Below are 13,260 nucleotides of genomic sequence, written 5' to 3'. Positions count from 1 at the left end.
CCTAACCCTAACCCTAACCCTAACCCTAACCCTAACCCTAACCCTAACCCTAACCCTAACCCTAACCCTAACCCTAACCCTAACCCTTGGGTTAGGAAGAGGTAACCTTTCAAGATTGGCAGGACCCTGGCCGACGCATCAGAAAGGCTGGCTTTGCTAAAATTGAAGGGGCCCGTCGTCAGGCCAGAAGATATGGTTTCAAATGGCTGTGGGTCGACACGAACTGCATCGACAAAAGCAGCTCGGCTGAACTTAGCGAGGCCATAAATTCCATGTACGTTTGGTACTAAAGAGCGGGGATCTGTTTTGCTTACCTCGAGGATATCGTTATAGCCGGTACCGAAGAGGCCCGTTTGATGAATCCACTAGGTTCCAGCCGTTGGTTCACACGGGGATGGACTCTGCAGGAGCTCCTCGCCCCTCAGAACGTCCACTTCTATGACTAGAATTGGAACCGGATCGGCAGCCGAAACAACGCTCTTGTGGAGCAGATCGAAGCGACTACAGGGATCGAAAGTGAATACCTCATCGGAAAGATCGCGGTAAAGAGTGCCAGCATTGCGAAAAAAATGTGCTGGGTCTCGAGGCGAACAACGACTAGAGAGGAAGACATGGCTTACTGCATGCTGGGTCTCTTCGACATCAATATGCCACTGCTTTATGGAGAGGGTGCCAAGGCGTTTGTCAGGCTTCAGGAGGAGATCATCAAGGTGTCCACCGATCACACACTATTCTGTTGGCAGTGGCAACCATCAACACCACGTGACTGGGCCAACCTTTTGGCTCCATGTCCGAGCGCTTTCATACACTCGCGGCGAGTAGTACAGATGACGACACAATTGCCTCTATATGGGACAAGTAAGCGAGATCAAGAAGTCTCGACCTATCTGATGACTAACGCTGGTCTGTCTATTCGACTACCTGTACTTTACACTTGGAGCGGATACCTAGTTGCCTTGGAAGCCATCCCTAATCGTGAAACCGATACTGTATATAACTCATAGTATTGGCTGCTGCTGTACGGCGATCAAAGGGCTGACTAGCTTTACCTTCAGCGACAAGCTGTTCCAGTGGGCCCAGTCATCCTCGACTACAGCTTGGAACAGTTTGCCAGTCGCAGGTCAATTATCGTCCGAAAGGAAAAGAATAAAGAGACTTTAACGAACTCAATTTCTTGGGGTCTTACGCTAGAAGACTCGTAACAGTAAAATAACAAATTGCTTGGCTGTTTCTTTATTTTCGACTCTACTAAATTACGGAATAGATGGCTCCGAGACAACGCGCCGCGTTCGTATCTTCGCTCGGACTTTGTTTGGCTAAAAAACCGGAAGAAACTCGTGTCGAGGGAAACACGTATGTCCACTTCTTTTGAGGTTGTTTATCAGCTTATCATGAACGTCTTTCGAGGACAAGATACCAATCGTCGGCCCGGTCAGAAGTGGGGATCGCTTTTTTTAGCCGTTAGAACGGCGAACTTATTAAACAACACAGTATAGTTTGCCAGGATTATAACCCACACCGGACCATTAGAAGGCGTGGAGATATAAACAACACTTATAGAGCTTCTTCAATGGGTCGTGAGTTCCAGACACTAATAACATTCACAGGTGTGTGTTGAGTTGAACTTACGCTTCAGGCTTGGACAGAGTGGGATGGTCGATGTGTATGGGGCTTAAGTGCGACTGTTGCTTTTTTCTGAAGTTCTATTCAAGCCGGAAACGGATCTCGATGACGAAGTGTCTAATGATTTAGGAGAAGCCGTTATTCCAAAGATGATTTGCGGTTTATAGAAGTGTCGGATTAGAAGTCCAATTCAACTAATGGTCAGGAGGCAGCGCAATGGCGAGCCCGATCTTTAATTAGACCTTAACTATAACTCCTCTAACTTCTAATCAGAATCTCCCTCTTACACGGTTATGCAGAATCAATCAATATATAAAAATTAACCCTCCGTCACCTACAGAGCCTATAGGTTCGAACCAACTACCCTGTGATAGGGAAACTATCACTGATTAGCGGTTAAATTCCGCTATCGTAGATTAGTAAGGTATCTTGCAAATAGAAAAGAAGATCCTCTAATACTGTACGGGATAGAGGAGTTGTGCTCCCTTGACCTTTTTAACGAGTAGACGTCTATTATGTTGAAATACGCTATTGACGGTCTATTGGCAAAGACCGCGAGTGTTTAATGGAAGGAATCACTAGGATAAACTGTTTAATATGCTGCTCACCCTTAGCCTAAAGTTACCGAGCTTCTCCTGGAACACGGCGTAGGCGCAGACATTCAAATCACTTGTGAATATGGTTCTCTACTAATAGACATTGTAACCGGAGGTTATTATGAGTCCTTGCGAATACTCCTGGCGCAGAAAGATCCTTTTCGGTATTATAGAGGTGGGGGGGGGGGGGGGGGGTCGCTGCTAATTATTTTATATAGAGATTGGACGGAAGCTATTATATATAACTCTTTAATAAAGTATGGACCTTAAATATAAATAGGACACTAAACGACATAGAGCAACAAGTAGGCGCGTCATTTTTATGGTCTAGATATAAAGAACTATTTAATAAAGATTTAGCTTTAAAATATAGTAAACGATGATGTAGATATGCCATTCTCCGGGACATATATCGAGTAAGTCCCTTCGCCAGTCTCAACAGGCCCGGCGTCAATAATGTTATATGCAAAGTTCTAGACTGAGCGTTTCCCGTTATCGGGCGGGTGGGCCGGATTAGGCTCCGAAGGGGTGTCGCTTCCCCGGTCCCGGGTCATAAGAGAGCGTTTTCCGTTGTCAGGCGGGTGGGCCGGATTAGGCTCCGAAGGGGTGTCGCTTCCCCGGTCCCGGGTCATAATAGAGCGTTTTCCGTTGTCAGGCGGGTGGGCCGGATTAGGCTCCGAAGGGGTGTCAGTTCCTCGGTCCCGGGCTGGGATCAACGTATCGCCCAAATGCCTGACGGGTTGAGCAAGTGCGAGAGTTGCGCCAAGGCAAAAGAGAACAGTAGTAACCCGCATGATTGCTAACGAAGCTACCGGAAAGGTTGACTAAAGAGTAAAGTTGATGGGAGTCTCAGAAGAACTTGAGCATGAGTTATGGACTTGGAGCGGGTATGGCGGGGGATGGTCACTAGTTCTTATAGTACGACCCACGGAATGTGATCGAGGCCCATCCATATAATGATTGGTGGAAGGCATTCCTTCTCAATTAAGTTCGGTTTTCAAGATGAAGTTGCATTTATCAAAAACTCAATATGGCAGTAGCTTCAAGTTAACACTAACGCCGCGCTTACATTTCCTACTGGGATGATTTTCTAACTTCAAACGCCAGACAGCCCAGCCTATGGATTTATAATAACTCATTCGACAGCCTACAAGGTTATTCGCTAAACGCCTAAGATGAAGTATTAAGGAGCTATTCTCCTTAGTCACAAGTGGCTTTGCACATAGATATCAAGATGCTTCGAGTGTAGAATTCTTACACAACTGTCGAGACGATATCTTGACTGGCTATATTAATTGATTATCTCAGTTGGTTCAAACAAGATGCAAGGTTCATCGATACTTTCCAGGTGCACTATAATAGCACTCCCAATGTCCGGGCATCGTGTCTTTGTGAAATGCGAATGGAGAATGATTTCCATTCGTAGCTGCTTCTACCGAGTATTCTAGACTTAAAGTAGTCAAGCCACTTTACGCACAATTTATTAAGCTCTGGTGTCGCGTGTTAGCGGACAAGTCCTTCGGCCGTCGGGGATTAGCAGGCGCCATTAGACAACGTGAACTGTCCGCTTACTAACTTCGAATCCCACCATGACAGAGACGCATTGTCAGCCTTGCTTCCCTACAAATATCTGCGCAAAATCGGGGCCCATCTATTCATGGGCTTTGGCACGTATCACCCTTTATTGGTTCCTTGCATAACGCTCAGAGCTGTTTGGTTCCTTCCTTTGTTTATGCTATTTTTCTTACCCATTACAGACTTTGACTTCTGAAAGAGCTAGTGTTTCCTACCGTCAAAGCTTTGTGTAGGTATTGAGCTTCTGATCGGGAACCGAATCATAACGTGGCGGCTGTCTGTTTTCCTATTGGTCTCAATCCGAAGGAAGCAGCCAAGAGCACAGCTCCATGGGTGATGACTCTGTTTAAGATCCCATGCTAACAGGTCTTGGGTAAAGCTAATTCTCAGGCTTGCTTTCGACGTAAAATAAGAGAGGAGGCAGGGTTGAGTGGCTCGTCTGCGCTTGGAAGAGCAGGCTGCGTGGGATTGTAGGATCCGCCCAGTCCCTTGACTGTGGGCCGTTCACACTGAACATCCTCATGGGTCTTCCCTCATGAGCGTGTGGCAAAAGTTTTCATGCACTGGTACAACCTTGCAATGGTAGCCAAGGTCTTTTCCACCAACTCTCTCACAGTCGGACGTATCCACTACATGTACCTGCTATAGAACTTAAGTAACTTGAACTTACCTTAGCTCATACTCCAGAGATCTTCTACAGCTTTTGGCAAATGAATGCCTCTATTCAGAATCAAAATCTCAAGAGTAAGCGGAGGTCGACGACTTTCTAGTGCTGAGAGAGGCTTAACGTGTCGATTACACGGCCTAACGCAAGCTGGGTTGCTCGAACTTCTATAGTACCTGGCCAAACACAAGTCATGAGACAGCGGGATTTATCAAGTTTACCCCGGGTTTTGCACGATGATCCATAGTCTTTGGGACTTCCCAATTACTTCTAGTTATGAAGATGAAGCCGTTCTCGTCACTCTCTAGGTTCCTCGGTCTAGTTACCTGACAACTGAAACATGCACTTCAGCTGGCCAGAATAGGTCTCGAACCCGGCAATAGCGCATTGGCGGTGAGTTGAATGTCATTGTACACTTGGATGAGACAAGCTGTCCTCCCCTGTAATTCGAAGTCGAACTCCACTAACGTAGGGTGAGCGAGTTGTGCAGAACGAGCTATAAGCATACTGTCTGGCGCTCCCGGCCGACAATCCTATTGCCGCTAGGCGCTGTAGTGGCGAACCACACCAAAGTGCATTAGAACACGAGCCCGGCTATTTTGATTATAAAGTTTGGCTATCTTGACTATGTACTACTGTCACTAGCTGCCGCGTATTACTTACCTAATTATACCTCGCCGTGTTTAACTCCTTCTGGCACCTAATCAAGCGTAACTTACGATATTTACGGTCGTAATTGACGATTTTATAGGGTCGCAATTGACGTCGCGATTGACCCGTCTATGGTAATAGGAAGGAGCCGATTATATAGGTACTGGTTGGTAGTGGTATCTAGTTAAAATAGCTAGGTTTTAGAACACACGAATGTTAAGTAGGGGCCAATTCTATCGTTACCTAAATGAATTGTCTTAATTTGTCGTGGTTTAGACACCAATCTTTAAAATCCGCCACCTAATCACCTTCAAGTAAGGCTTGTTAAATTGATGACGCGTACTTCCGGAGATGCGAGACGTTTAAAGTATTTACTCCCGTTTTAATAGCTGTATAAAATACTGTCGTTACGATTCGATATTTGCTTTGGCTAGCGAGAGACTGCGCGTGCTTGAAAGGTATATTTTCCTATACGTCGCGCCGTTGTGACCGGAGGAAGGATGAATTACTATGCCGAGAGGCTTATTTGATGCGTAGTAAAAGCAGATTAGTCTTTAAAGCCTCAGCCATCAATAGGGAGTATACTTATTTGGATATCTATAGATAACTGATCTTTCTAAGCTTTCGTTACTTACGTACTCGTGCCGATTGGGAATGCTGTGATACTGCGTGTAATAGCCTCTGTCTCGAGCCTGCATTATTATATGAGTCATAATCTAGAGGTTTGAGCAAGCGTAGGGATGAAGTCAGCGAAAAAGCAACATAGACTCTGCTGCGTCAGAGGGGCATATGCCCAAGGTAACAGTCACTGATATGAGATGGTGCTCCAGAATTGATATGACATCTTCAACGTGGAGTATGGTATATAATGTGACGGCTTGTACAGCGGCAATCAATTTCTCCCTATCGTAGAACCCATGCTATATTATAACTGTGGTTAGTGTCTGGAAATTCATCCTAATATCATGGTTAATCTTGGTCGAGGTACAATCTACTTGTTGAACAGCTTTTGCTTTTCCATGTCGATGGTCTTCCATGCAAAGGAGCTGTCTTTAAGGCTGTCTTTCTAGAACATCCGGATTATGTTCGTGCATGCAACCAACGGTTGCGGAAAGCACTGATGGATTCTAGATTGCTGGCGCTGGATCTCGTCGCCGAAGCGCGGTGAACTAAGAAAAGGGGGTAGGTTAAGATCATCGATCAGCATTACAGGATACTTCTGTGTGCTTCCCAGCATCATTGTCGAAGTAAGTCTTCCGCAGTCGTCGGCGTATAGGTTCAATACCGGCTTTTCGCCACGTATGATTGGTCTTGGTTGAGTTGAAAATTCGACTACGACAACTTCATGCATAGGCTTTCGGCGTTTCAGAGACTCCCTACCTATTCTGCTATATGAGAAGCCAGATCTTCCTGGGTTACGTGGATACTGATGACTTACTATACGGCCGAGGCACAGCTGTGAATAGATTTGATGGGGTTTGTTAACGTTTCACGGGTTTGCTCTTTTATACCTCGAAGGACGCCACTTTTTTGGCGAACACGACGTACCCGTACACGATTGGAGGTAGATTAGTCGCTTATATCGCTATGACTGCCTATGATCGTGCTTCCGATATTAATAGGGCTGGATTTGAGGTTAGTAAGGAGGCGGAATAGAGTTATACGGACAGCTTAAAGCCTTACGCTTAATGGTATGCTACTGTGGTATCCTGTACCCCGACCTACTTTACGGACTATAAAAACCCTAAAGAAGAGAGCAAATCAAAGCTGCCCTTATTAGGCTTTAGTATGGGAGTTATGGGGCTCGAAAAGGTAATGGATTAGTGGGCTGATGGTAGCTTGGAAGGGTTCGTGGTCCAGGGTTAAGAGTAAAGCTTAGTTTACAAAGCGTCTAAGATCGACATATACTACCAATGCATGCTAAATGGAAATGAACTTGTATATTTTAAATGATAGGGAGGGAGTATGATGAACTCGAGGATGTAAATGCGGAAGCAGCCTGTTGAAGGGTTGCTGTTGGAGTATGGGCGGAGTAGGTGGATTTGGAAGATGGCCCGGGGTGATGCAAACGGCCCTTCTACATACACATATCTAGCTCAGTACTAGGTCTCTAAGGTTTGTACTTTCCGAAAGGCCCTAGTTGCACAACCCAATGAAACGGCAGAAGCTTACTTTTATTAAAGTAAAAGTGGAGCGTGTCTGTGAGGCAGACTAGTATTAAGGCTGATGATTAGCGGTACATGTTTTACCTGGGAAAGCGAGAATAGGAAACGAAGTCTGGCGTCTTTTTTCCTTTGTTGTAGGAACCCATGTCTGAGAGTTCACTCCAGGGAGTGAATGAATAGCGCCTAGCTTCACTTCGACTTGAACTCAGTGCGTACAGCGACTGCATATGAGCTGGACTATACCTAATGCTATGTCCGACTAAACTTCTGCAGCGAAAACGGTCCCTCCGTCATCAAATTCAACGGTAAGAACATAGATTTCTCTACTTAATTACGACTTATCCGCACTTTGAGTATACGATATTAAGGACTTCTATACACCACACTAACCAGACTATACAGGGTCAGTGGGTCCTGGCCTCATTGGTATTCTATGGATAATCATCAAGGGAACGTTCTGCGTTGTCCAAGCATCACACATTTATTCATTGCCATGGAAACACTGAACCTTGTTTTGAAATGAGCATCATTATCAGGACAGCGCGGGACATCGAGGATTTTCGAACTGAGGATACGAAACAAAGAGGTTCAATCCAGTTGCGCCTCACAGAGACCACTATAATGTTGCCACTTCGAGCACAGCGTACAAGTACTTTTAGGGCGAACACTCTTCTATAGTCATTCGATCTTCTCTAGGATACCTATGTCAATCCTCTATCCTTTCTTCCGCGTCGATGGTAGTACGGGAAGCTCTTTCATGAGCTTAATCTTGGTGTTAACTTAAAGAAATTATCCTTCTGCTTAGGTTATGCTTCGAGTCTGGGGCGGCGATCCAATCGCGCAGGGCGCAGGGATGCAAGACATCGAATTACCCAATGGACTCTCGATCTTACTGAAACATGAGGTCGGATCAATAAGGTGAATTTTCAGATGAAACAGTCCCCCAAGCGCTTTAGCTATCAATACAGGTGCAATCCAAAACAGCACTTGTAACACGCGAGTTTGCGCACAGCCCTTCTGGAGCGAAATTCGCAAAAGTTCAGTGCACGGATAGTTCAACGAGCTGAATAAATATAGAGAGTTTTCCTTGCAAGCCCAGTCGGCGATCAGCAGCGGAGTCCCATCTGACCATCAAGCTATCTGCATGCAACTTCACACCCAGAATGTCTTCAATACCCGAATATCAGCCCTTTCTGAAATACTCGGACGACCCGACGACCGAAGAACCATCATCACCAAGTCGGCCATCAACCCGTCGGAGCACGCTTTTTTCTCATGCTCTCGTGCTCATAGGCACATCACTAGTATGGATACTAGTCTTCTTTCTGTTCTTTCCAACACCAGCTGCGACAACGACGTCCCAAGGCACTGCACTTTCCCAGTCACCAACTACCTACTTAACTGGCCAGCGACACAACATTACCACCGGTAGAAAAAGAATTTCTTGCGGCTCCACTACACAAGAGGCAAGGGCAAAGGGCTGCAAATACGACGTCTTGTTGAATCACTGGGTCCCAGCGCAGTGCTTTGACAAGGACTCCGTCGATGAATATCAAGAAGATGCTAGTTGGGGGGCATTTGCGGATAAAAACATGACGCAGCAGTTGACCATTGACGAGATGTCAGAAAGAGACTTCTACTGGACTTCGATTCGGGACCACATCAACCACTGCGCTATCATGTGGCGGCGCCAATTTTACGCTCTCTTCGACGAGCGGGCTGCAATTGACACCATCGTCACCAGCCCTGGGCACACTGAGCACTGTTCGCAGTATCTCATGGATGCCGTGGACTCTAAATGGAAGGAACCAACAAAGACAATGAGAGGCTTCGCGGGGTGCTGGGTACGCGAAGTATAGTTCTCCATGCGATGTAGCACGACGAACGCCAAGGCGAAGGAGTCTGGTTTCTCCAGATGTTGGTTTAAGGGTTGGATCACGGCAACGAATATATAATATCGCACGTCCCCGCTGCTCGAACGTGACACCGTAGTAAAGGCCAAACCTCGTCGTATTTTAGTGAAGTTTGCCCACTTCGAGTTGCCCGCAGTTTCAATTTGCCCCCAATATTCTTTTCGAAGGTAAAAACAGTAAGTAACTCAGTCTTGGTATGTGTAAATCTACAACGTTTCTCGATGAGAGCCTGCGGAGCATGCTTGGTCAAGCACGAGACTGGCGCCCAGGGATTGATGTCGATTACGAGTTAAGATAACTTATATAATGCAATGAAAGATTGTTTCATTTAGGCTGGTGTAAATAGGGCATGATGCGAAGGTACCTCCTCGCCACACGTGCGATACCGAACACCCGCAAAATGCTGAGCCGTCTCGCGAACCATGCATCGCGTACAATCTGTAGCACCCAAGGTGGCCCAAACTTTGCTTATGTTGTTCCCTCTGGGGAATAGCGGCATGGCACGTGACCCGCGTGTTCTGTCTCGGTGTTGATACTGCCATTCGACTACCGCATGGCAATGACGCATATCAATATCACTTTATCATCGCTTTCCACCTAGGCTCCATCAGCTTCTGCTCTGTTTCCCTATGAGACTGTAAAGTATCGCCCAGGCAGTTTCGACACTCTCCGGGATATCCACATGGACGATGAACCCTTTACCCCTTGGACCATAGCCCTCGCCGTCGTCTCTGAGGCGAGGAATTTCCCCCATGAGTAAATCAACGAAGCGTTGCATGCTCCAAATGCCGCTTGATGTCTTGTGGCCAAACTGCTCGTCGGCAAATTCAAGTTGAGCCATGACATCCTTGCCAACGGACCCCTTCAGTGAGTCGATAAGTTTCACTTTGGGATTGAACGTAGGCCAGCTCTTGATTCGAGGTACAGCGTTGGACTTTCCCTCGTATGCCTTTTGGAAAGTGGCGACCGTCCGTCTTGACATCGTGGGATCCTGCACTATGACGATGGATCTCGGTGAGTAAACCCCACAGGCCTCGAGGACATGTTTTGACTCGGCTGCATTCCCTCCACAATTTGTAGAGCGATCCTCAACTACAACCAAAAGTTTGTTCGTATCATTTATCTGAATAGTTGCTTCCGCAGTCCCGACGTCATGAGCCTGGACGCCGTACCAGCGCTCGGCTATGAGTTGCAATACACGCGATTCGGCCTTTCCTTGTACTTCATCGGCAATTGCGCTGTAGACGGGGTGCCTTTTGATTGCTTCATAGAGAAATGGCGTCGAGTGGCCGATACCACCACATAGGACCAGAACCGTGTTTCGTCCCTCCCTGAACAATATGATCAGCAATTGATCGAATGATTAATAAATATACACCATTGGACCATTTGTATACCTGGCAATCTGCTTGTTCAACTCCAATCCGCCGGTAGTCACGGCCGAGAAAACTACATCTACGAGTGACAAAACCGAAGAGGCACAAAAGACGATGACATCGGTCGGTTGGTGCCGTCCTAAGCCGCTCGGAGCAGGTCCTGGGAGAGATTGAAGGAACTGGTTCAGACCGTCTACATCTTTGATCTCTTCATGTGATAGAAATGAGGATAGACTATTGATTGCGTGAGCAGCGTCAGCCATTACTTGAAGTGAATTGACAGCCATTTGGCATGCTGGGAGGAAAGGAGGAACGCGATCGAAGCTGCAACGTGAAGAGGGGTAGATGCAATAATGAGTTGCTTACATAAAGTGAGTTTCTAATACCTACCTTACGGATGCTAAGTGTCTCCACAGCCTTGCGGCTTTTGCACTAGGGTGTCACGTGGGTGCGAGGTAGTCCACTGGTCTTGGTGGAATCAGTAAGATAGTGCAACATCAGGGGCGTTAGAGTTCTAGATCAGCCTTACTCATGATAGCATTCTATCGTTTGTGATAATAAATATTGGGCCACCTTGCTTAGTATCACAGTCTCAAGGAGACCCCACTGCCAACATACATCTCTCTACTAATGACGATTAAGCGTTGATTTTAACAAGCCCATAAATAAGTCGCCCTCCGAGCTTCGTATGAGAAGGAAAAGACATGTCAGAACAACGTACGCAAGAACGACTGGTGAAGGTGCGGTGAACGATTTTCTCAATACAGCTCAGTTTCTTGTCTCTTGACTTTACATCTTTAGGAGGAAACTTGACGCAATCCCAGTGTTTCATTGATCTTACCCATGTGAGATCCTATTATCACTAAGTACGTATTGGAATTCACTCGTTGATATCTTTTAGCCAGTTTTTTTTCTTAATTTCTTTTTTTTATAAGAATGACACGTCCACCTATGTTTTTGTGTGAGATCTTCCTCCGGAAAGCTGCGGACTTGATACTACAAATTTGGTTCCGCAGTCCAGGAACTCCGCAGGCTATTGACCTCCCGTAGGTGTCATCAAGCTCTGTGAAACTCCAACGAACTATTGAATAGAGCAAGCTTGTGCCTTAGCCTTCGGAGGATCCGAAGAATTCTTAAGCGTCTTACCATGTGGCGGGTGTGGCACCTGGGGGTTTCGGGATCAAGAGCACTCGGGTAGAGGATGTGTCAAGTCAGGGGAGCACATTTCTGCAACATTCAGAACTCCGCTCCACAAGTGCTCCAATCCAACTTGAAAAGGAGAAATCCCATTCCAAAGCGCAGAAAGACTACTCTTTCTCGCTAGCATCCGAGTTCCCCTATCATAGTGCTTTCTCCACGGGGCGGAAGGTATGGAGAATCTGAGAGCAGAACTTCAAACTCACCCGATCCCCAAAGCGACTCCTGGAAGTGTCATCTTCCGTGTTCTGGCTGCCTCCGTCAGAGCCAATACGTCGCGAATCTATCGAAACCCGCAAAGTGGACACGCCCTACCTCTGCCTTTTGTCCCAAGGCACACCGCTATTTGCAGGGTGTCGGATGCTTCTTCGGATGTTACGAGCCTGAAAGCAGACCGGCTTATCTTTTTTAACTCTTACATTCATGCACGTGATGGAGATGGACTTTACATCTCAGCCATGATCGAGGGTTCCACTCCTGGAAGCTTCATGTTGTCCCGTGGAGACTGGCGAGATTCATACGCAGACTACGCCTAGCTAACCAATGAGAATTGTCATGTCCTTGATGAACACCGTTTGCTGAGAGACGAGAAACATGGTGGCTTAGGCTATACTATCGAGGGCTTGACAACCCTATTCAGCATGCTTGTGCCTTTTGGGGGATGATCAGATATCGATATCAAACCAGGAGACATTGTTCTCATCGCCCCAGCGACCGGACGAAGCGGATCTGCTGCGGTGCATCCCGCCTTAGCATTGGGTGCACAAGTTGTAGCCATTGGCCACAATTACAATATTTTGCCACAGCTTGCGACTATCAACTCACAAATCTCGACTGTCTCTATCACCGGAGACATTGCAAAGGATGCCGAAATCACACGCAATGCATCCCGCAGCTTAGCTGATGCATTTTGAGACATGTCGCCCGCCACTTCTGGGTCCTCGCTGTCTCGATGCACTCAAAAGCGGTGCTCGTGTCAATCTAGTTGGCGGTGCCCTCACTGAGGTCAACTTTAGCTATCCTGATATCATCAGCCGTGCGCTCACAGCTAGAGGGACTATAATGAGCACTGCGGAACAGACAAAACGACTCATAAAATTAGTGGAACTCAGTATTTTGCCACCCGGGGAGCGAGCTGACATGGGGCCGGTCGTAACGTTTGGCTTAGAAGCTTGGGAAGAGGCTTGGGATGCCGCAGATCAAAGAAGAGAACCCGGAGAAATGCCCCTTAATCCTCGGGCTAGATTGTCCGTGGGATGTATTGTGTGCAACGGCAAAGAGAGAGAATTTCCTCAAAGATTCCATGTTCATTGTCGGCACTTTGCGATGTGACCATTGACATCGTGTCGAATTGCGGCATTTGCCAGTATTCATGCACCACGAGAATGTACTAGAGAGAATCATTGAGCATTTTCAGGTATCTCATCCCTCACAGGAACAATGTGGCAAACTCGCCGCTTACTCAATACAGTGACCTTGAACGCCTCAGGTCAAGTCTTG

The 13,260-nt window shown here is 46.8% G+C and overlaps 6 protein-coding genes across 6 annotated transcripts; 4 read left to right on the top strand and 2 right to left on the bottom strand.

Moving 5' to 3' along the window:
* Positions 1-95: 95 nt before the first annotated feature.
* BDP55DRAFT_760625 (uncharacterized protein) lies at positions 96-1,272 on the top strand. Its single transcript, XM_060580846.1, has 2 exons — positions 96-858; positions 917-1,272. The coding sequence occupies exons 1-2, from the start codon at positions 570-572 to the stop codon at positions 949-951; spliced, it is 324 nt and encodes a 107-aa protein (XP_060422653.1). The 5' UTR covers positions 96-569; the 3' UTR covers positions 952-1,272.
* A 1,420-nt stretch (positions 1,273-2,692) lies between these two features.
* BDP55DRAFT_638403 (uncharacterized protein) lies at positions 2,693-3,013 on the bottom strand (the record flags this gene model as incomplete). The annotated part of the gene is made up of 1 exon (XM_060573108.1): positions 2,693-3,013. One exon carries the CDS (start codon positions 3,011-3,013, stop codon positions 2,693-2,695), a length of 321 nt encoding a protein of 106 aa, XP_060422652.1.
* A 3,061-nt stretch (positions 3,014-6,074) lies between these two features.
* On the top strand, positions 6,075-6,765 carry BDP55DRAFT_638402 (uncharacterized protein; the record flags this gene model as incomplete). Its single annotated transcript, XM_060573107.1, has 4 exons — positions 6,075-6,093; positions 6,241-6,356; positions 6,463-6,585; positions 6,628-6,765. The coding sequence occupies 4 exons, from the start codon at positions 6,075-6,077 to the stop codon at positions 6,763-6,765; spliced, it is 396 nt and encodes a 131-aa protein (XP_060422651.1).
* Positions 6,766-8,437: 1,672 nt separating this feature from the next.
* On the top strand, positions 8,438-9,133 carry BDP55DRAFT_638401 (uncharacterized protein; the record flags this gene model as incomplete). The annotated part of the gene is made up of 1 exon (XM_060573106.1): positions 8,438-9,133. The coding sequence occupies one exon, from the start codon at positions 8,438-8,440 to the stop codon at positions 9,131-9,133; it is 696 nt and encodes a 231-aa protein (XP_060422650.1).
* Positions 9,134-9,451: 318 nt separating this feature from the next.
* Positions 9,452-10,844, bottom strand: BDP55DRAFT_684341 (uncharacterized protein). Its single transcript, XM_060576399.1, has 2 exons — positions 10,585-10,844; positions 9,452-10,518 (listed from the first exon to the last, which is right to left on the bottom strand). The coding sequence occupies exons 1-2, from the start codon at positions 10,824-10,826 to the stop codon at positions 9,795-9,797; spliced, it is 966 nt and encodes a 321-aa protein (XP_060422649.1). The 5' UTR covers positions 10,827-10,844; the 3' UTR covers positions 9,452-9,794.
* Positions 10,845-11,933: 1,089 nt separating this feature from the next.
* On the top strand, positions 11,934-13,167 carry BDP55DRAFT_698764 (uncharacterized protein; the record flags this gene model as incomplete). Its single annotated transcript, XM_060577815.1, has 4 exons — positions 11,934-12,258; positions 12,430-12,596; positions 12,676-13,007; positions 13,128-13,167. The coding sequence occupies 4 exons, from the start codon at positions 11,934-11,936 to the stop codon at positions 13,165-13,167; spliced, it is 864 nt and encodes a 287-aa protein (XP_060422648.1).
* Between the last annotated feature and the right edge of the window lie 93 nt (positions 13,168-13,260).

Source organism: Colletotrichum godetiae, assembly GCF_030913485.1.
Source record: "Colletotrichum godetiae strain CBS 193.32 chromosome Unknown BDP55scaffold_83, whole genome shotgun sequence".
Taxonomy (NCBI): Eukaryota; Fungi; Ascomycota; class Sordariomycetes; order Glomerellales; family Glomerellaceae; genus Colletotrichum; species Colletotrichum godetiae.
Note: the sequence above shows the minus strand (reverse complement) of the source record. Positions and strands in the feature narration are given on the sequence as shown.